This window comes from Salarias fasciatus, chromosome 1 (assembly GCF_902148845.1).
Source record: "Salarias fasciatus chromosome 1, fSalaFa1.1, whole genome shotgun sequence".
In the NCBI taxonomy this organism is placed as follows: Eukaryota; Metazoa; Chordata; class Actinopteri; order Blenniiformes; family Blenniidae; genus Salarias; species Salarias fasciatus.
In genome coordinates, this window is record NC_043745.1 from 37840194 (window position 1) to 37861236 (window position 21043).

A 21043-nucleotide genomic window follows, 5' to 3' on the forward strand; every position below is an offset into this window, starting at 1 on the left:
GCCTTCAAACTCATTTTAATGAATGGGCAGCACAATTTGATCTACAAAACAACTGGAACTCCCAAACTCTGTCTTTGTTTCAGCAAAACAAATGTAGATATCATTAAGAAATTCACATTTAATAAACAACCCTTTTATTCAGATTTCAGGCTTGTGATTTGTTATAAAAGAACTGCAATTTCAACATGTTCTGTCTGTATTATGAACGCAAACGAGCGTCTCATTATACATTTCTACTGTTACTGTTGACATGCTTGCTCTCCACTCAATTCTTTTGCTGTCCTCAAGCTGCTGTAACAATGCTAATTCCACAATTGTGGGACAAATAAAGCGGCAACGATCAATCCCTAACCTTATCTATCTTCCTTCACACCTTCCAGCTCACAGTGGATTTTTCTGACACTATTTCCATCTTAAAAGTCACGAAACATCAGGCCACATGTATCTAGAGCTTTAAAATATAGTAGAGTATCTCATACTATGATCAGAATAACTTGTCAAATTCTACACATTATCATTAATGGACACATATTCCTCCATTTGTGTAGCACTCCTGATCAACAACTGATTCAACACACATTACAGACTAAAATGCGCCCCCGGTGGTCAAATCAATGTGCTGCAGGTAATGTCATAATGGCGCGCCTGGTTTAGATCGCTTCATTAATCTGAAATCAGATTTTTATCCCATATTTAGTGTGATATAAACAGGTTCAATGACTGTGGGAGGTGAGCAGAAGAGAAATTTAATAGATGGTATTTCTATTTTAATGAAGTGAATATGGTGCAAAGTGATATTTAATGATAATAATAATAATAATACTTTATTAAGTAATTTATTAATAATTTAACTTCAAGATCACTTGGTTAGTTTTAGTTTAGTGGCTCATTTAGCTAAAGCTTAACACAAACAACAGATCACGGACCAAACAATCCTATTGTTAATGACTTTGAAGAGTTTATATATGAGTGATTTTCTGCGAAAAGCTCCACAAGTTTGTTTTTTTCCCCATGTAAACTGCCAGAGAAAGTTGTGACCTTTAACATGCTGCAGAGGTCAAGTTTTAGAGGACAGTTAAAAGCACATCTGTACGAGACGGCGTTTCACATCAGCCCCCCGCCCTGCTATAACTCACAATGCTTTAATGCTCTTTTATTGCTCCTCCCATATATTCAGCTTTTATTGAGCTTTTATGGTTTTCATTTCCTCGGATTTTATTGGTCTTTTATTCGACTTTGGGTGTTTCCACGTCGTCATTTCCAGGTGATTGGTGCACAAAATGTGATTTTTTTTTTTTAAATTTCAATTACTATTAACCTGTTCAGACCTATCAGCCAAAACATTAAGACCACATGTCCCAAATTCACAGTGTGCGCTTTACTGCATTCTGAGCCTTTTCTATGAGCACCAGCATTAAAGTTAACGGAACTACAGGAGCTTGTCGACGGTTCACTATTTATGACAGATGTTGACCACTGCAGACCTCGAATGACCCGGGAGAGCCCCTGTCTAATACACTGCAGTGCTCTTTGGTTTTTCCCTAATTTGGAGGGAAAAAATCTGAAATGTTTTTGCTTTGTGAAGTTCGCCAGCAAGGAACTTTATATCATAATAAAAGCTAAAAAGGAGCCAGAAACTCATCCGTCTCATCCTGAGTTGAGCCTTAAAGCTGTTTAGGCCTCGTTTCCTTGACAACGTTCCACTTAAAAATGCATAATTTTTGTGTTCTTTTTTCCTCAGAGCTTTACATTTACACTGCGACATTCTGAAAATGACGTCCATTTCCATGACGATGGCAGAAACACTGAAAACAAAGTAGTTAGCATGTTGTATTTAGCTATAAATATCAACAGCGGAGAGCACGCAGCCACATGGACAGACCATGAGTATGTATTGCCATTATGGTGACTCTGTCGGGTATTCCAGCTACAAGCGATGAGCTCTAAGGAAAAGTGCGAACAGGCACCAATACGTATTTATGTGTATTGCATTAAACCACTTCCCGAGGTCATTTGGCATGGATATGCAGTGGAAACAACGTGCTTCTTGAATGTGGTCGGGGACGGCAGCGCAGCCAAAAAACATCGTACGCAGTGGACGCTGCTGGTAAATTTCTTAGGTGGGGGCTTCGTAATTCTTAAATTTCATTCAATATTCTGAGCGTTAACGTACAGTGTGTTTATAGAGCAGAGAGCTACGGACGGTATAAACTTCTCCCCGAGCAGCAGCCATCAAAAGGCGCTGGTTGGTTTGATTTTTTTTGTCATTCGTTCATACTGTTAATCAATGATTGGTGGAACGGTTACTAAAGCCATCAGGTTTTCAAGTGCTTCAAGCTATTTTATCTGCTCTTTCACTGCAGATCATTTATAGAAAATGAAGCACATATATTGTTAGGTTATTATTCTTTAGTATCAGAGTTTATTTTGTATTTTTTTTATGTTTAAGTTGTGTGGGGGGGCGGAGCCGTAAGTCATCGTCTCCTGATTCATTCTCCAAACTGGCTTGTTCTTTGGTCTTTTAACCTCCACGAGTTACAGTGAAAGGATCTCAACAGCTGATGGAAACATTTATCTCCACTGAAGCTGCAAAGGTGATGAATTAAAGTCAAAGACTCAATAAACTCGTCCCATTTATCATTTAAAAAGAGAATGTTTTGGGATTGTTTTCATATGAAATCCAGCCATGTTCAAGAGAAAATTCTTCAGCTTCTGCCCTAAAAATACAAGTTTAAAGGAACTAAAGTTACTGAGCTGGTGTATCTATCCATGAACACAGTAACTGATAATAATGAAAGAGTATTACAACAGAAGCTGCATGTGTGGAGATCCCACTACCGCCTAAACAAATGCTTTGTGTATCAACAGAGCAAATTTATTTCCCCATTTATTTCTGTATTTGGTCACATTTCAGACTTTTTTTTTTTTTTACTTCTATTGAAGTCAAAGTGTTTAATTGGTAGTTGACCAGTCTTTAAATAACCCTAACCACTCAAGTAAAGGATGTGAGTACTTCTGTTAATTCTGGGGAAACATACTAAAAATAATGCAACCCATCTGCAGAGTAAACACTGATTTATTAAATTTCATTCATCGTCTCTCAATGTTTGGCAGAATGTGATTGATTCTGATGCATTCCTTGAAGGTTCTGTTCCTGTATTCGGCTCAGATCTGTGAGTTTTGTCCTATGACGGCTGAACCATGTGACGCCGAGCTTTCACCACAGTGGGCAGCTCTGCATCTGCTGCCAGAGCAGATCCGAGATAAACTGATCCAAATCAGAGCTAATAACAGTGGTTTCAATGTGTTTTTTAAAGCCTCACGGGCAGAGGGAGATGTGACGCATGCTGTGACTTCACGTTCATAATATTAATCCATGTGACTCAGACGCCACATGGACTGTCAGCTGCCTCCTGCTACGCTACACTGGAGGATTCAGCGCCGTTATGGGCAAAAGGTACAAGTGCAGTAAATCTGTAGTGACTTTCTGTCACTGCAGTAATGTGATCGAGAGAGAGGAAGTCACACCGAGATCAAAAACCCACAAAGTGAGACGGAGAAGAGGGTCGGGACGACAGCTGGAGGTGGGTGCTGTCAAAACTCTGCACCGTGGTGAGAGAGAGAGGGAGAGACGGAGAGAGAGAGAGAGAGAGAGAGGAGCAGTGGGGAGAGAGGAAGCCACAGATGGACATGGCAGAGGAGCGTGCTCAGAGCTTTGACACATACTTGGCCTCGTCGACCACTTCCACCTCTGCCTGAGCTGTGATGGGCGCGTTGGAATGAGCCGCCAGCGGATCGTCGGCGTTCAGCTCCCCGTTGGTCGAGCTGACAACCTGTGGCACAGACCGGTGTTACTTCACACACACACACACACACCTAACACACAACACATTCGCATGGATCCACAAAACATGATGAGCAAATGTGGCAAAACACAAAGCTGCGAGGCAAAGTCTGTCTAGGTAACAGAGAGCATAAAGTTAGTTTTAACATATCATTTCTATGTATTTCCTGTTGTTTCTTGGGCCCAGATTACAATGTTGGAAGTGATAGTGCATTGTTTTAGCATTTTAATTTCAGAAAAGTTTCACGTTTTACATGGCAAACTTCTAAAAAGATAACAGTTTCCACAGAAACGACAGAAACACTGCAGTTCTCATGTACATCCACTAGTGAGTGCCGTTTGTTTCTGTAATGAAATCACTCAGGTGTGCAGAGAAGGAGAAGCTGTGAATGTTAACAGTGGACATTCCAGCCGGAGCTCCTTCATCTAGAGATGTTCCGATTCCGATACCAGTATCTGAAATTGCGCCGATACTGCTCAAAATGCTGGCATCGGTATCGGCGAGTCCTGGAGTCCAGGCACCGATCCGATGCCACGTCATTAATTAAATTAGTAATCTATTTACTGATCAGCTCCGTTAGCTCCTTTAGCTCCGTTAGCACTGACACTTCTTCTGTAATGTTTTGGCAGCCTGCATCCCGTTGGTTGCACTACCGCCATCTGCTGGTTGTTAGCTCTGACACAGTTCTTTGCCGTGCCGCTGCTGCAGCTGCTGTTCTTGAGAAGAAGAAGAATGGATCAGACGTACAGCGCCATCAAGAAGCCTACTTTTTTATTTAGAGTGCAGCTTCTGCTCGTTGGATTTTTATTTTTTGAATGTGACTTCATAGGTTAGTTTTGGACTGTAACATTTTGGAAAGTAATCTTTTAAGTTGCTGTTGAACTATTTTTTTTACTGTTCTATTTAAATGCCCTGTTCTTTTTACTATGTTATGTTTGCACCCTAATTAAAAAAATAGATTTGTTTATTAAGTTACTGTTGCACTACTGTTATTTATACTGTTTCATCTAAATTACTTCATTTTACAATATTGTGTCTGCACTTCAATTTAAAAATGCAACAACATATATTTGTAGATATAAGTTGTCGTTGCACTACTGCTTTATATTGTTCTATTTAAATTCCCTTTAATTTAAAAAATATTGGGGCTGCACTTTAAGTTATTGAAAATAATTATTCCTAGACTGATTTAGTTCAATTGTATTTGCATTGCTGTTTTTTATACTGTTCTATTTAAAAAGTAAATGGCTTGAATCTGCTGTATTGATTCATGTTTTAGAGGGTTTAACCTGAGCCAGGCCTCACCACAGTGATAATCATGTGACAGTCATGCAGGCGTTGCATGGGATTATTTTATAATGTACTGGTATCAGCTCGGTACTCGGTATCGGCCGATACCAACAGTAAAAGTATCGGAATCGGTATCGGGGGGGCAAAAAATGGTATCGGAACATCTCTACCTTCATCTCGCCGGTGCATGATTGAGTGGAGTCGGTATTCATCCTGCTGCTCAGGCTAATAAAACATGCTCACAACAACCCTGCATCCAGGTTCAAAATGCAGCAATAAAAATGTTCTTTTTAAAAAATTACATTTCAAAATCCGGAGGTATAAAATTTTGGAGCTAAATGTGAGCATTTTCTTCAGCCCTGTTCACACGGCATCATCTTCAGGTGGAAACGGTCTGTGTGAGGTTTTCCAGTAAAAGGATCTTGGAGGACGGAGTCACCCAGCCTTGAAATGTTCGACTCCAGCTGTTGTGGCTCTTCCCTCCTCAGTTTCTTCCGTTTTGTGCGAACAGCTAACTACACCGTTTTCAGTGTTTCTGATGTTTCCGTGGAAACAGACATTGTTTTCAAAACGCTGGCACGTCATGTTTTAACTTGAAACGCCGTCGAGTAGACAGGGTCTCGGACCAGAGGTTTGAAACCAACGACAGAGTTTTTTTTTTTTGTTAGTTTTTTTTTTCCCAACTCAAGTTTAATTTTGAAAGTTATCACAGAAAAAACAAGTTATTTCTCTGTAAAACTCTAGTCAGATTTAAAGAGGCTTCAGACATAAATTTCCTTCATTTGGATTTCTGGTGTTTTAAGCATTAAAGAAAAAGTTTAACAAATCTTCACAATCAAACCGTGTCGCAGCTCAGCTGTGCTGTCTGGACTGACGGCTGACTGGCCATCATGCTGCTCGCTCACTTCATTTCTCCATGAATACTCAGAGAAACAGATCCATATATACTGCAAAACTCATGAAGATCATCACATGCCTGGAATCGCTCACATTTCCATCCTGCCTCAACAGGTACGTCTTTCAAAAACACAATTTCAAATCAACACAAATAAACCTTCCTGAAGAACGGCGCAACCTTTACTGTTGGCAAGAGAGTAAAAACGTTATTGCAGGATGTGTCTTTGTGTGTAACGACTCTTTACGGCTTAAGAGCATGCACTTAGCCGGGTCATCCCGCCATGCAAGAGGCGTCTTGTTTTCTCAAGGCATGTCCAAGCGTCATGGAGAGTCGGAGGAACCCGAGATCGAAACGCTGCAACCAGAGCTGCTGCTGGCCGAGCTAAGAAATCACTCTTCTACCATCTGGGGTGGGGAGCACCAGATGACATGCATGTGGTGGAGCAGAAAAATAACATTTCCCAGCCAGGGGTAACGGGGTGGGGGAGGTTTATGGTTGTAGATCTGTCTCACAAAGAAGGTTAAAGTACTCCACAAATGATGAAAATGTTTCAAAGCCCCTACTCTATTTTTACACGGGCACTAAGAAATGTTAGCAGCAAAAAACTTCTGAATTAGTTCTACATTTCAATTTTACTACATCTTGTAAAATCTGGTCTAAAATATACAGGTTTTTAATACAGCAGAGCTTTAAGCAGCGAGCTACTGGTAGCTTGCACGACATGGCGTAAAAGAATTGGTTAATATAAGCATCTGTGGATGCACCGATGTCAGTATCGGGTCTGATACTGCACAGCACCCTCAGAGCGGTTCAACTGAACTACGTTGATCAACTCAAAACTGACCTCATGAGAGCTCAAGACATTCTAGAGATGGACTGATCCCGGATGAGACGCTATGAGACAGATCTGACTCCATGGAGACCGGGTGGGGCTGCCGGCTGATCGGGTGAGGGGGTGTATACCTGCACTGAGCCTCCGTGCCTGTCCGCTGCCAGGTGGGAGGTCAGGTAGGAGGAGTTTGCTTGGCGTGTGGGCTGCACCTCCCATGCTCCTCGTCGATCTGAGACTGCTGTCTGCTCGCGAGTCACGAGGGGTGGCGTCGGTGACGTGGGGGGAGGCGGGATTAGGGGGTGCGATGGGAGAGGGAGTGATGGAATAATGGCGTTAGGAGAGATGGGCATTTGGGAGTGCGAGGCAAGGTACCATGCAAAGCAGCATGAGATCATGAAGAAAACAAAAAGTAAACAAAATAAAGGAGTGAATTAAAATCAAAGCAAGGCTTCAGCCAAGAACTCAAACAGAAACTAATGAGTTCGAAGCCAAAATGCGGCCTCAGGCTCATTATACTTAACATATTGCAGAAAAGCTTTTTGGAAACCAGGTGGTCGTTTTTACTGCAGCGTTTAATGGTAGCAATCAATCTGTGAGCCTGCCTCAATCTGCATGATCCAAACCAGGACCGAGATACAGGTTTTCTGTGAAACCACAAACTGACCGTCTATTAGAAACACCATACAAACCAGCCTGCACCCACAAAGTCGGCACATTTCTCAATAAAAAAAAAACAACAACAAAAAATAATCTCTGCATTCACATCTGACTGATGTTAAGTCTACCTCAGTATTCTTTTTATTTTAATCTGATTTCAATAATTGGAGGAAAAACTCAGCTATTATCAAACCACAATAGCTGGTTCAGAGGTGTCAAAGTCATTATGGAGGCTGAAGACTGTAAAATACAGTAAAGTTAAGTTTTAAACGGGCAGGACTAAATCTGTAGATGCCAGATCTACTGCAGATCCACAGTAATATGTACATGCTATTTCCTAATGAGAAAATTATACCTGAAAAGATTTAAATGGCTTTAACCAAGAATATTTTTAAATGTTTTTTTTCCCTTTCATTTGAAATAAAACAACTTATTAAACAAATGAAAAAATATCAACTACTTTTGCATTCAGTTAGGATTTTCCTTGGCAGGTCCTTTTGGGTCCAGTGGGCCACGTGTTTGACACCTTAAAGCCAGACTGTACAGCACGGATGGCCAACTCTGATTCTTTTATGTGGGCAGCAATAACTTAATCATCTTATTATAAATTTTCAATTAAGGTTTTACCAGAGTTACAGCAACTAATTTAATGAAAAACATTTTTTTTGCAGGTCTAAATTAAAAAAAAAAACCCTCCAGAGGAATCCAGTAATACAGTTATTTAGAATAATTTAAATTCCTAACAAGCTAATTAATTCGTTAGCATCATGCCAATGTGAAACCAATAATCTATCAATTTTGTAATGTTTGTGGACAAGGGGGCCGTCGCCACATCTGGCCGGGGACCACCAGTCTAGTGCAACGACTGCAAACACCCCGGAAGCAATTCAAACAACACTAAGGGCACAAATTGCTTCAGCACTGGTAACAATTTTTCATCCAACAGATGAAAATATGTGGCTGTCATAAAAGCTCCAAAAACTCCCAATTTACAACTTCCAACAGTCAAACACTGTTTCACGGTCCGAACGGCACAGCAAACCGGAGGAAGGCGGGACCGACCTGGTTTCTGATGGGTTGGTGCTGCGAGGGTCGATCTCTATGCTGATGACTCTCTCTTGTGACTGCAGACGCCCCAGAGTCTATGTGGACGGATCCCACCGGCGTCGGCTGAAGGCAAGAACAATCGGTCACATCCTGCGCCCCTGGATTACCGTAAGAGCTGAGCCGAACATCATCTGCCACTTACGATCTGCCTGCCGACCCAGTCGTAGGTGTAGTCGAAGGTGTAGCCTTTCCTCTCGAACAGCTCGGTGAACAGCGTCCTCAGATATTCGTAGTCGGGCTTTTCAAAGAAGTCCAGCCGCCTCACGTATCGCAGGTAGGTGGCCATCTCCTCTGAATTATAGAAGAGAGGCATTCAACAAAAAAAATACATCACTCATTTTTTATTAACTAATCATTATTAGACGCAGATGCACACCGTTATCCATAACATTATGACCACCGAAATGAATAATGCCTATCATCTGCTCATCATGGCTCTAATTAGTTAGCTAGTTTCGACAGCTAACAAATTGCCTAGCTCCAACTGACTAGTTTTACCGACATTAACCAATCAAATCAGTGAATACAGTGAGCACTAGTCAATTACAGACAGAGTACGAAAAACCGGGCTCGGCGATGCTGCCGAGTGGTGCATCATGGGGAAGTTGGGAGTGGGTGTAAAACAATGCTGATTCAATACACCACTGGGCCAGACTGTCTGGTTTCTAATAAAACTGATGGAATGAAGACGAAACCTGGTCGCACCTGGGAAGTTTTCACACAGCACTTCGATGGGAGTGTTCCGTTTTGTGTCTCCGATCTTCTGGTATCGTTCTTTCAATGTGTCAGCCTGTGGAGTCAAAACAAGACACATCACACACCTCTGATGTACATGATTAAGCAACTATCATCAAAATGAGTTCCCGGTTAAAGATTGGCTATGAGGAAACTAGACCAGGGATTTTCCAACAGGCTGGTTGTACTCTGCAGACGAGAAGGCAGCATAATAACCTATAAGTAACTACACCTGCAAGTTTTTAACCTGAGCTAATAGGTTTAGAAAATACAGTTTCCTTTTCACAAATTACCAAATTATGAGAGGGAAAACATTTGTATTAATGTAAAACTTGATCAATTAATTTTTAATCTTTTCTATTCAGGCATTGTCATTTTGTTCTCAGTATTCATTGAGGAATATCATGATGAGCATCAATGAAGACAGAATTTTTTTTTTCTCACTTTGATGCAAAACTGTCAACATGTTTTTTCACATATTTCCAAGAAAAATTATGACTGATGATGACTGCACGGATCTGTGTATTGATTAAGGTGCACTGATACAGTAATACACGCAAAACGAGTTTGAACTCGACTGACCTTTAGTCCTTGCCACGGCAGACTCCCACGGAGGAAGTACATGAACATGTGGCCTAAGGCCTCCAGGTCATCTCGCCGGCTTTGCTCTGTATCACAGTTTTTAACAAGAGTTAAGTAAAGGCCTACAACAGAAAGGCATCAGGACACACAGCTGACGTTTCCCCTCACCTTTGCCTAAGTGTGTGTTGATGGACATGTATCGGGCGGTGCCGGTCAGGCTCTTGTGCTCCCGGTAGGGAATGTGTTTTTTGGTCTCGGGGTCGATGTACTCTTTGGCCAGGCCAAAGTCGATGATGTGAATGATGTGCTCCTTTTTGTTCCCTTGCCGACCGATGAGAAAGTTCTCGGGCTTCACGTCTCTGTAGATGAGATTTTTAGAGTGGACGTACTCCATTCGGGAAATCTGGCGAGGAAGGGAAAAAAATATGAACATTTACATCGGATCAAAATTTTAAATCAAGATGGCACATTTCAAAAACTACTCTATAAATCAGTTGTACCAAGTCTCCTGTCGGTCCTGTTCACCCTTGCAGCCTTGCATTCAACAAAAACAGCATTAAAAGTCAGTTTCGAACTGCTGTGATGCAGAACGATCCTGCTGAGACTGAAAACTACAAGCACCAGCGAGCGCCATCAAAACAAAGTTTTTATAGCATCAACCTTTAACAAAGTAGTTAAAAGTTGCTAAGAGGTTAGTGACTAATTAGAAAGAACAGCAGAACGGCTTCACCCAGACTGAGGCCGGGACGTCTGCGCAGCACCCTGCAGTCGGTTTCTGCTCTGCAACACTTTGCTCGTGTTGTGCTGGTTTGTGGGTTTTCTTGACAAACTTGCAGAAGCTCTCTATATTACAGGAGCTCTGCAAATTTTATGCTGACAAAATGAAATGCTAGAAATTTGGAGACGTGCGAGGCGCCCCGGAGGCTGGGTCCAGCCGGCCGACGCACGGCTCAGAATTCGTGAGAGTCGCTGGTAACTTTGCTCGTCCTGACAGGTTCCAGCCTCCCTGCCTCACACCAAAGGGATGCAGATAAGGACAGATTGCTCATTCGCAGACTGTGAGGGGAGACTGGTGTTGGGTCCTCCACCCCCCTGCCTGCTCTCTCGGGTGTGTGGTCTGCTGGCTCCACTTTGGAGGCAACTTTTACAGACCAGCAAGTTTTACATTACAATATTCATAAAGAGGAAACCCTGTCACACCGGCAGGGAGACAGCTGATCCACTGTCTTTAGGTGCAGGTGGAGGTGGTGGAGGAGGAGGGGAGCACCACAGAGGTGTGTTCAAGGATTTGCCTGTTTTTATGTTTTCTCAGGTCTGTTTCCCTCTCAAGATGAAATCAGGCCGTTTGGAGCCCCTGAACTGAAATGTGCTTTTTTTATCTGTTAACTGGTTCTGTGCAGGTGTCACACAGTGCGAACGCTGCACGACAGCTGTGCAGCACATGCAAGGTTTCCTGGTCAATGTCAAGGTTTTGTGTGTTTTGCCTTCAAAATAGAAATGAAAAGTGTTGTAAATATCAAGATGGATATTTCCTTTGGACCCACCAGCTGAATTGCGATCATTAGCACGGTCTTCAGTGAAAATGTCCGGTCACAAAGGTCAAAGAGGTCTTCTAGACTCGGGCCCAGCAGCTCCAGAACCATCGCGTTGTATTTCCCACAAGGCCCGAAGTAAAACACCTGAGGCACGCCTTCGGCTGGAACGCAAGAAAACATGAGATCAGAGTTGAAAAGAGACAAGAAGCCTTTTCAGAGTTTAAAATGTGAAAGAAAACCAAACTTATCAAAGATGACAGGTGATATTTTAACTGAGCGAAATGCCACTCGGATGGAGAGATAATGTCTTCAATGTTTTTCACTTCCATAAACAACAGGAAATGAAAGAACGGGGGGGTTGGCAAACGTGTTTATTATTCCTGTCTCCCTTAACTGATGATACTTCAACCCGAGGTCCAAGGTGAACTACGCAAGGACTGGAGCTGCGCCGCCGGGGGCGGAGCCCGCCGAGGTCGCCGAGGACAGAGAGAGCTGCTCAGTAGACGTTAACCCTTAAGGAGTGCCAACACCACCACGCCGCCGCCGTCCTTCCGCTGCTGCAGAGCAAATCTTTACTCGGCCTCGTATCACAACCTCCCCACTGAATCACATCCTCCCTGCTCCAAAGTCCCGTCCATCTGTCCGTTTGGCTCCGGTTCTGCTTCTTGCCACCGTGCGGCTCGGAGTCGGGTGGTGGTCAGTCCCGTGCGGCTGGGACCGGAATATTGGCAAACGTCCTTTTACTGCCGCGGGGCAATTAATTTCCCTGAAAACCTGCGGAGGGCTGAGTTCAGCCCTGCACAATATCAATATATTTTAGTGAATAATATTTATACTGTGAAAAAACAAACAAACATAAAAGCTTTCTTAAAAGGGTTTACAAGGATCAAACTTTTTTCTCTTTTTACCCCACTTTGGCAGATAAAAGGCAGTTTAGGACCTTTCATTGTTACTGGTGTAGACCTATGAATGTGGCCAGAAACTGTAAGCACAGGTGAAGCGCTACATGTTTCCAAAATAAATCCTTTTCCCTCTTCAAGAGTTCGAGGCATTTCAAAAGCTTTGCAGTGTGGAGGCAGTTCTGTCAAAAAGTCCTATTTTTAGTGACTTTCTCCATCATAAAACTTTCATTAATCTCAATTGGTGTGAACAGGAAGTGAAGCTACAAGACATCTAAATCAAAAGTATAGCGGGCAATTCTCCCGTAATCTCCTGCTGTGTCTTCTATGAACTTACATTAGCTGTTAAAATTGAGTTTCAACTGGTCAAAAAAAAAAAAAAAAAAAAAAAAACAACTTTCTGGATCCAGAGGTCAGAAAAGCATCATTTCAAGCATGGTCCTCAGATGTATGCATCTTTCAAACTCTTCTTAATCCTCGATGATTTTTTTTTTTTTTTTTTTTTTTTTTTTTTGGTGAAAAAAGGAAATTTGGCATGCAGGGGAAAGAAAGAAATCTCATCCAGCACCTTCGTTTTATCTTAAAAAAGGATTCAAACTGGCAATTGGCAAACAGTTCCGCCTTGAATCAAAACTGCGGATAAACAATGACGATGTGCAAAATCTGCAATTTCACACATGAACAATCTGCACTTACAGTAACATGGCACACACACACACACACTTGTTAATCTTTACACATCTTGTGTTTTTACAATTAATTCTATTATAGAAGTACAATAACGTTCATGCAAATGTAAAGCTGATTTTCATTTAAAAGCAATTTATCTAGCAGCAACAAGCGACTTTTTCTGAACTTATTAATTACCAAAAGCTTCAACATCAAACATCAGCAGTATGGATGATATCTGTATATATATATTTTTTTTTTAATTTGTTTTTGGATTTCAGATTTTATGCAAATACAGCTCCATGTCCAGTTTAATAGTCTGCTTTTAGCCATATGTGCGTTCTTTGTTGTTATCATGACCACATCCTGAACTGCAGTTTCAAAGAAGAGGAAATCAGGTCAAACTGCTAATTGCCTTCGGGGAGAGCAGGATTCAAAGTTTGCCTGTGCTCAATGCGAGTCCTATTAAAGAGGTCCTCTCAGAATCTTCAAAGAAAGCTTCAATCATGCAGTCCTTAAGCTGTGCTCAGTCCTGGGAAATATATAATTGCGTACAAGTTAAAGACATATGAGAGCTTTATGTCTGTCCCCAATTCTGCTTTCAACGCAGGAGCAACGAGGAGCTCCTGAGTTAAAATGGAGCAGCTTCATTATAAATACTGGCTTCACTTGCTTTTGGCCGTCATCAATGATGGGTCAACGGCACCCAAAACGCAACGAAAGTTGAGCATTTTCATGTAACGTTATTGTGTAAACAAGGCCAAAGCTGTTGTTTTAAGTCTATGTTTGCATCGCTATGTCTTCAACACCAGTGTCTGTGCTGTAAAATATTGTTTGATTATGAAATCTCGACTTAAAACCTGCACTGTTTGCATTTCTGGTGGCTTGATGGAAGTCCAGAAAAACAAACAATAAAGTCAAGACATGTCACCAATTTATGAAGGTAATATTGATAATTAATATTGAATAAATTAGTATTTTCACACAATATTTGCACCTTATGTATGCAAAAGACTTCACAGTTTCAAGGTGAATTTAAGATATGGACTCATCAACTACTAATATTACTTGAAATAATATTTAATCAACAGCATAGCACTGTAGGAAAAGTAGAAAGTACATTTTTCAAAAATTAATTATTTGGTTTCATTTTTAAGCGCGTGTATTGTCAAAGCACATTTCTCTAAGAATTCTATTAGCCGCAAAAATGAGCACAATGACCCCAAACTAACCTCATTTTTGGATAAAACACAGACTATGTCTACAAATTGCAGCAAACTGAGAAGTGTGATCTTAAAAGGAGCAAACTGCGCAAAGCACAGTCGAAACTGTACTTAAGGTAAAACTCCACACTTGAAAAATTACTCAAGAAAGCACAAGTACCCAAAAGCACTTCCTAATCACAATTATAGAAGTATCTGGAGAGATTACTTCCACCCGTCTGTGTGCTGGGTTTGTGTTTTATAAACCATGAAGACGTAGACAGAAAGAAATCCGTCTGTACAATAAAGTGAAGTGAAGTGATCAAAGTGCCATCGTAAAGCCATTTACTCTGCGCTTCCAATTTAACCAGACTGACAATAAGAGGCTGAATGCAAACTCTCATCCTAATGTGGAGGAACTCATGACATATTTATGCTGAAGACGTTTGCCTTGCCAGCTGGGTACTGGGAATCAGACTGCAGCAGGAAAAGTGGCATGGATGCTGTCAGCTCAGCATATGGGCATGTAGGAGTCCTGCTGCGCTCCATCCTGTCTTTCTGGACACCATTATGTAGTTCTGTGGGTTGCTAATTGTACCATAGGAATGAGAGCTTTGAAACCCTGGGTGGTTGTGGGAGGCCTGAAAATGTGTCAGATTGGAAATGTGCTGTAAATAAGTCCATAAACAGGAGCTTTTCAGCAGGAAAGGAACCCTGGGCTTTGGTGAACCACGGTGCATTACAGCAAAATAACCACCAGAGACTGAATGTGTGTGTCCTCTGCTGAGAAGTACACTTTAACTCAACTGCAGGCCTCAAATTTTGATGGAAGCTACCAATTTAGGAGGAACGTTTCAATGATCACGTCCAATTTTCTCAAACATCATGAGGGTAGTGCCTGGGTGGAGTACTAATCTGGGATATCAAACTTTACTGCGTTTGTACGAGCTACACGTGGCGGAGATAAAGACGTTTCAAGGAAAATGTCCAGAGCAAGGGTGTCAAAAAGAAGGCCCACATGTCTGAGAGTAGCGGACACTGAGAGGTCAGTGATGCTGCCGTGAAGGCAAGCAACCTCGATGCTGTCAAACTGGCATTAAGGCCGTGCTGTCAGGGTGAGTTTGTGAAAAGAGGCATAATGCAACAGCCATGGGAGAGGGTTACACAATACACATGTTAAAATGCTAGTAAGAAACAAAGTAATGACATTCAAGATGAGTACGGTCCCCATAGCAGTGAAGATGTACAATTTATTTCCAGAAAATATGGCAAAGGGAGAGGAGACATACAATAAAGAGGACAGGGCTCAGGACAGAGCTCTGAGGGACACCGAAATAGAGGGGCGACAGCTGGTATCTAAAGATTTTCACTGAATGAACCGAGTCATCCAGAGGGGTGTGAACTGAACCAGTCCAGCGGTGGATGGAGCAGGAGATGGTGTCAAGAGGAAGAGGATGGATGAAACTCTTCAGTCAGCTGCAATCACCAGGTCGCTGAAGACTTCAAAATATCCACTTTTTAACAAAAGACATTCTTATAACTGGATTTATTGCAAACGTAATGGAGCCTTTTTTTTTGTTTCATTTGCTCAGTAAAACCTGGCAGGAATCTCAATAAAAAGTTTCTTCGGCATCGTTTGTCTGCCGCTGAGTAAAACTACCGGGATACATTTTCCTATGCATTACTGTAATCTAATAATAAAGCTACTGGCAGCTGCCCTTTAGAACAAAGAGGGACTGAGGCAGACTGCATGAATGAATATGGCTTGTTTTGAGTCAGACCGAAAGACACTTACCTAATTTGTTCTGTACAGCGATATGCATGAGAAAATAAAACTGTGGCGGGCCCGGCACACAGCCTGGACGACTTTCTGATTTTTATTTTCATTATTATTATGCTATAATCAATCAGAGATGTTGTTGTGTAAAAAGTTCAGTCAGTCAAAGTCATGCCTGATTTGTTAAAGTCGCAACTGCACTGCAATCTTCAAAATTAGTAGCAGTAAATAAAGATTGTGTAAAGATTATATGGATCTATAAATTATGGCACCTTTGTGAAATACTGCATTGAATTACTTTAAGTTTCCTGTGTGAAGTCTGCATGATGTTCTTGTGACTGTGTGTGTTTCCACACTATAAATATGTGTTATCAGTCATGTCATCGATGGTTCAATCTAAGTGAGGCATAAGCCCCCACTCACCCAGAGCATGCTGGGAAAGCCTGACTCCCCACTGAGATTGATGGACAGAGAATATTTTACATTTCAGATTCACAGCATGTTGCACGTGCTGCATGATGGAAGAAGATATCTGGACAACGGAGACGTCGAGGTGGGGGTGCATGACCAGGTGAAATGCTCCACATGTGAAGTCCATTCACCAATTTATTATTCTTTTTAAAAGCATCAAGTCCCTGTTTGACATCAGGTCTGAACAAAACACACATCCACTTACGACTGACTGGTTTTGCTGGTCATAGATGCGACTGATAGCTAAACTTGTGCTGATCATCGTCCTGTTCATTTTTTGGATCATTTATTTGACTAGGGAGCCATTTTCATACAGCCTCTTACATCCTCTGTTTCAGACTTGTAAAACCAACAATTAACTTTTTATTGTCTAAAATTAATTAAAACCAAAGAAATGAATTCATTTCATTTTATTGGTGGAAGACTGGAGGCTTTCAGTCAACATAACTGTACAGCTGAAAAGACTGTCGCACTTCAATTCAAAGAGACACCAAATCAGCATGTAATCGCACTGTCTGGTGTTGCATTCTCATTATTGGAAGAACTCTCTATCTTGAACTCGCGTGTCTCAAACATAAAGCTCTTTGATTTTTCAATGCATATTTAAAACTCGCTCTCTTGTTTTCATAGCCAAGCTCAAACCAAACAACTGAGCGAAGTTAATTTCCTTCAACAATGATGTATGAACTGATGTGTGAAGGAACAGACAGTGGCACCAACAAAATAAACACGGGCAGCTTATTTTGGCCTGCGCTGTCTTTCCAAAGTAATATTCAGAGAAGAAATCATAATTTAGGAAAAAAAAAAAGAAAAGAGAAACACTAAAACTAATAGATTTCATCAAACAGTTCACTTTACATCCAGTTCTTTCAGTATTGAATGTAAAAAGTGTCACATTTAGATGACAATGTCTTGAAAACATCCGTTCACATGGAAACAGCAGAAAACCTGTATGTAGCTGGCACGCCAGACCACCAGCTGACACAATAGTTTTTATCTGGAATGACGCTACACACATGCGCTCAGAGAACCATACGCTATACACATTCACAGATGAGTGTCACTCGTAATCATAATCCAACCTGGTTGTCTGTCCATCTTCTCCCATTGTTAAACTACCATGTCCAGGAGAACATGGACAGGGAGTCAGGCCACTCTGGAGACAAATGTTATTGTCCGTCTACTCGTGCTTGTGTAGAGCTGTTTTCAAAGAGTTCTGTCTTCAGTGGCTCTGCGCACCGCTATCGTCTGAACGGATTCCCAAAACGCAGCAGAAGTTTTCCATTTCTACTTAAAAACAGCACGTAAACAGAGCCTCAGAGAATATTTCAAAGTGAAACGTCAAACTCCCCAGCATGTGGGCGCTCGATGACATGCGTGGATGAATCGTGAGCCGGCAGCATGTACAATCATTTACTCGATTCACTCTGACTTCACTGCTTTTACTGGCAGAGCCACTGCAATAAATGATGAGCCATGTCTCCATTTTCGCTCTCATTCACACCAGCAGCACGCTGCTAACACTAAGATAAACAGAAGTGCAGAGCACGACTGAAACGTTCTGCACCTGGATTTTCAACCGGCAAAGCTAGCGGTCTTGTCAATGACGAGAGCAAATACATAGAATAAGGTGACTGGGTTTTCTTTTACATGTCTGGGAAATCTACCAGGCTGTGTCACTATTTACTCCTTCGGACTGCAGCGGTTACAGGGATGGTTTCATGTTTCATGGCGAGGTCTTCTGAGCGTGTTCATCCACCCTTGAACAAATCGTCCTTCCCTTCAAAAACATTCTTGCCGTCTTCACAGCGACGTGTTCTAATCTCTCTTGTAAAACCAACACGGCTACACGACTCTTCCTGTTTCTGACAAATAGTCTCACATAAGTGGAAGGAGAAGCTTGATTCTTGAATTGAATCATCCTCATTAATATCCAGTGACAGCTGGTTATGCATCGGATAACAACACCTGTCTGAGCATCTGAGTCAAGCCGCATTAATTCAAAAAGGCCCTGTGACAACCACATCGGCTGGGAGGAATGTGGCACCGCACACAGCCAGGAAGAAATGAGGCCACGTTATCCCATCTGGAGGAGAGGACGGAGGCAGGTTAGTACTAAGAGAGGCAGACCCACTCTCTAAATATTTAATGAGTTTCCGCACAGTTGGCCTTTTCCAGTCCTTGCCTTTGCAAAACAATAGCCATTACTCTCTCGGTCGGGCGATCACGCACACACGTGCAGATCCAAAAAAGACCATATGTTAGAAAAGTGGCTTTTAGTGTGTATAACTACGACTGAGGACATGATCAGCTAAGATGCATGAAGCCACAAATATTCTGTCATTTCACCCACTTCCATCAAGGCAGCATTAAAAACTATGTTCCATTGTCTGTGGCGCTCCCACCCATTTCCTCCAAGACCAAGACTAAAATAAGCTGGCACTAATTTGATTCTCAGTAGTGGTCATTTAATTGTCACAAGGTTCTCGTCAGCGGCCGCTGTAGCAGCGATGCGTCAGCAGGCCTTGACTAATCTCTTGATGACAAAGTGGGAAATTTTCAGAGGAGCACGGTGACTGGATGAAAAAGTCAAGAACCACTGATTAATGTACTGTTTTATTCTGAATACTGAAGGATAAGGTTTAAAGGACACCAGGGAAAGAAAAAAAAAAGGATTCAAGACAGTTTGGGGGCATTTAAATGCAACCTTTGGTCATTATGTTAACAAAGGTGAAATATTAAGTTGAATTTTTCAAACAGAACACACCAGCCCCTGAAATCAGGAAGGTGACATCCAAAAGGCTCAAATTCGGCCCCCAAAATCAGTAACTAAACTGTGAAAATGTCAGAGATTAGAGGGTATAACACACTAATGAGACCCAAGCTGAAACATCAGTGCCGCTGTCATGAAAGCTAGCTGCCTCGTTGCTATCAAACTAGCATCAAAGCCATGCTGTCAGGGCGAGTTTATCAAAACATGTACAATCAAATAGCTGGAGGGAAGGTTTTTAGACATTTCACTGTATTCTAGACCTGAGAGAATAATCAAAATGGGCTTTATGCTGAGAAAGTGGACATTTTTTTCTAACGGTTGTTTGGGATATAGATATTTTTCTATAGTCTGCCACACAGCAAAATAAATAAATAAATAAATAAAAATATTAAAATTGAAATGTATGGGTTATTATGGCACTATTTTTCCAGTCCAGCCCATTCAAGGTGAAACTATGCTGCATGTGCCCCCTATAATAAAGTGTGCTTGACACACCTGCTTCAAATAAAACAAAATATCTAATTTAGACTGTATGTGTTGAAATATAACCTGATTATTTTGTTCATACAGGACTCAGGCTAATGAGTAAGGTGGAGTCCAAAGAAGTGTGTATGTGGGACCTAAATGGGTTACAAGTACAGAAAGATGACTCAGTATGAATGCTGATATTTCTGTGTCTGCTGCATGTGTAAATAAGTGTTTTCTGACAAAATCACCATGTCAGCCTCCAAAGATGACACATCAATGCTGCGTTCACAGCTTCTTTCCACTGAAGACACTATAAACCAACAGGGAAGTATGTTCCACAGCCAAGCCTTTTAATTCACTATGAACTGAGAAACAAATACACATCAGCATGGGTCCAATGCAACAGGCACAGAAGGCATTACGCTGCCGTCAGCTCAATCACAGTTCTTTCTATAACACATCACCTGTGTCTCAATTCAGGAGTTTATGCAATGGCATGGTTCTCTCATCAACACCACAATTCAGTTACACTGGTTGCCTGGGATTCATGTCAGTCTCGTGACCCCTTAAGTCTGGTGTCCCTCAGGGTTGTGTCCTAGGCCCCTCGCTGTTTACCGTAAATCCTCTTATAGTAGCCGGGGCTTTTATTTGTCTCAACTGTAGCTGGCACCAGGCTTTTAATGAAAGGAGGCATGTATAGAGGCTTATATTTTAAAATTTTCAAAAAGAGCAGAAAGATCTTTTGTAGCAGCATGACCCCAGTAAAATGTACTGAGCTCATTTATTGAAAACAAGTATCAAACAATACTAAAACAGTAATATACAGTAGTGCAGTTTAAAGCTGGGCAATATAATCAAATTAATTTGATTAATCTGATTTTATTTTTTGAATCGATGAAAAAAATTAAATCTCAACATTGAGTTTAATGTTTTCTGTCCCTCCGCCATTTTTACCAGACACGTGTAATACACACAGTCGCCATACCAGGAGGACTGGCGCTGTAGCACAGACTACTGTCAGTACAGCACCGTAGCGCTTCACAGAAAAAAAGAAAACAACAACAAAAAAAAAAGCTTATATTGGGAAGCGGCTTTTATGAGCTTTCTTCAAAGAAGCACCGGGTCATTAAAGGAGACGGGCTTATAATGGAATACAGGTCATTATTAGAGGATTTACGGTAGTCACTGTGTGCACATGTAAGCCACACATAGTTCCAACTCAGTGGCCGAATTTATTTACGATACTGCAATCACAACTATGAGACAACGAAACAGTCCTGAGAGACCACAAGAGCTTCAGGTA

The 21043-nt window shown here is 41.6% G+C and overlaps 1 protein-coding gene across 4 annotated transcripts in view; it reads right to left on the reverse strand.

The window, feature by feature from the left end:
* csnk1g1 (casein kinase 1, gamma 1) overlaps positions 1-21043 on the reverse strand; it is a 44575-nt gene that overhangs the window by 6826 nt on the left and 16706 nt on the right. For 2 of the 4 annotated variants that reach the window (XM_030110082.1, XM_030110163.1), the window contains exons 5-12: positions 11491-11642; positions 10115-10349; positions 9947-10032; positions 9335-9419; positions 8772-8920; positions 8585-8692; positions 6997-7107; positions 3727-3833 (exon numbers count right to left, since the gene is read on the reverse strand). In XM_030110082.1, coding sequence (XP_029965942.1) covers positions 3727-3833; positions 6997-7107; positions 8585-8692; positions 8772-8920; positions 9335-9419; positions 9947-10032; positions 10115-10349; positions 11491-11642 — 1033 coding nt within the window. The remainder of the gene's footprint in view (positions 1-3726; positions 3834-6996; positions 7108-8584; positions 8693-8771; positions 8921-9334; positions 9420-9946; positions 10033-10114; positions 10350-11490; positions 11643-21043) is intronic. The other 2 variants (XM_030110241.1, XM_030110311.1) reach the window with 1 other exon arrangement.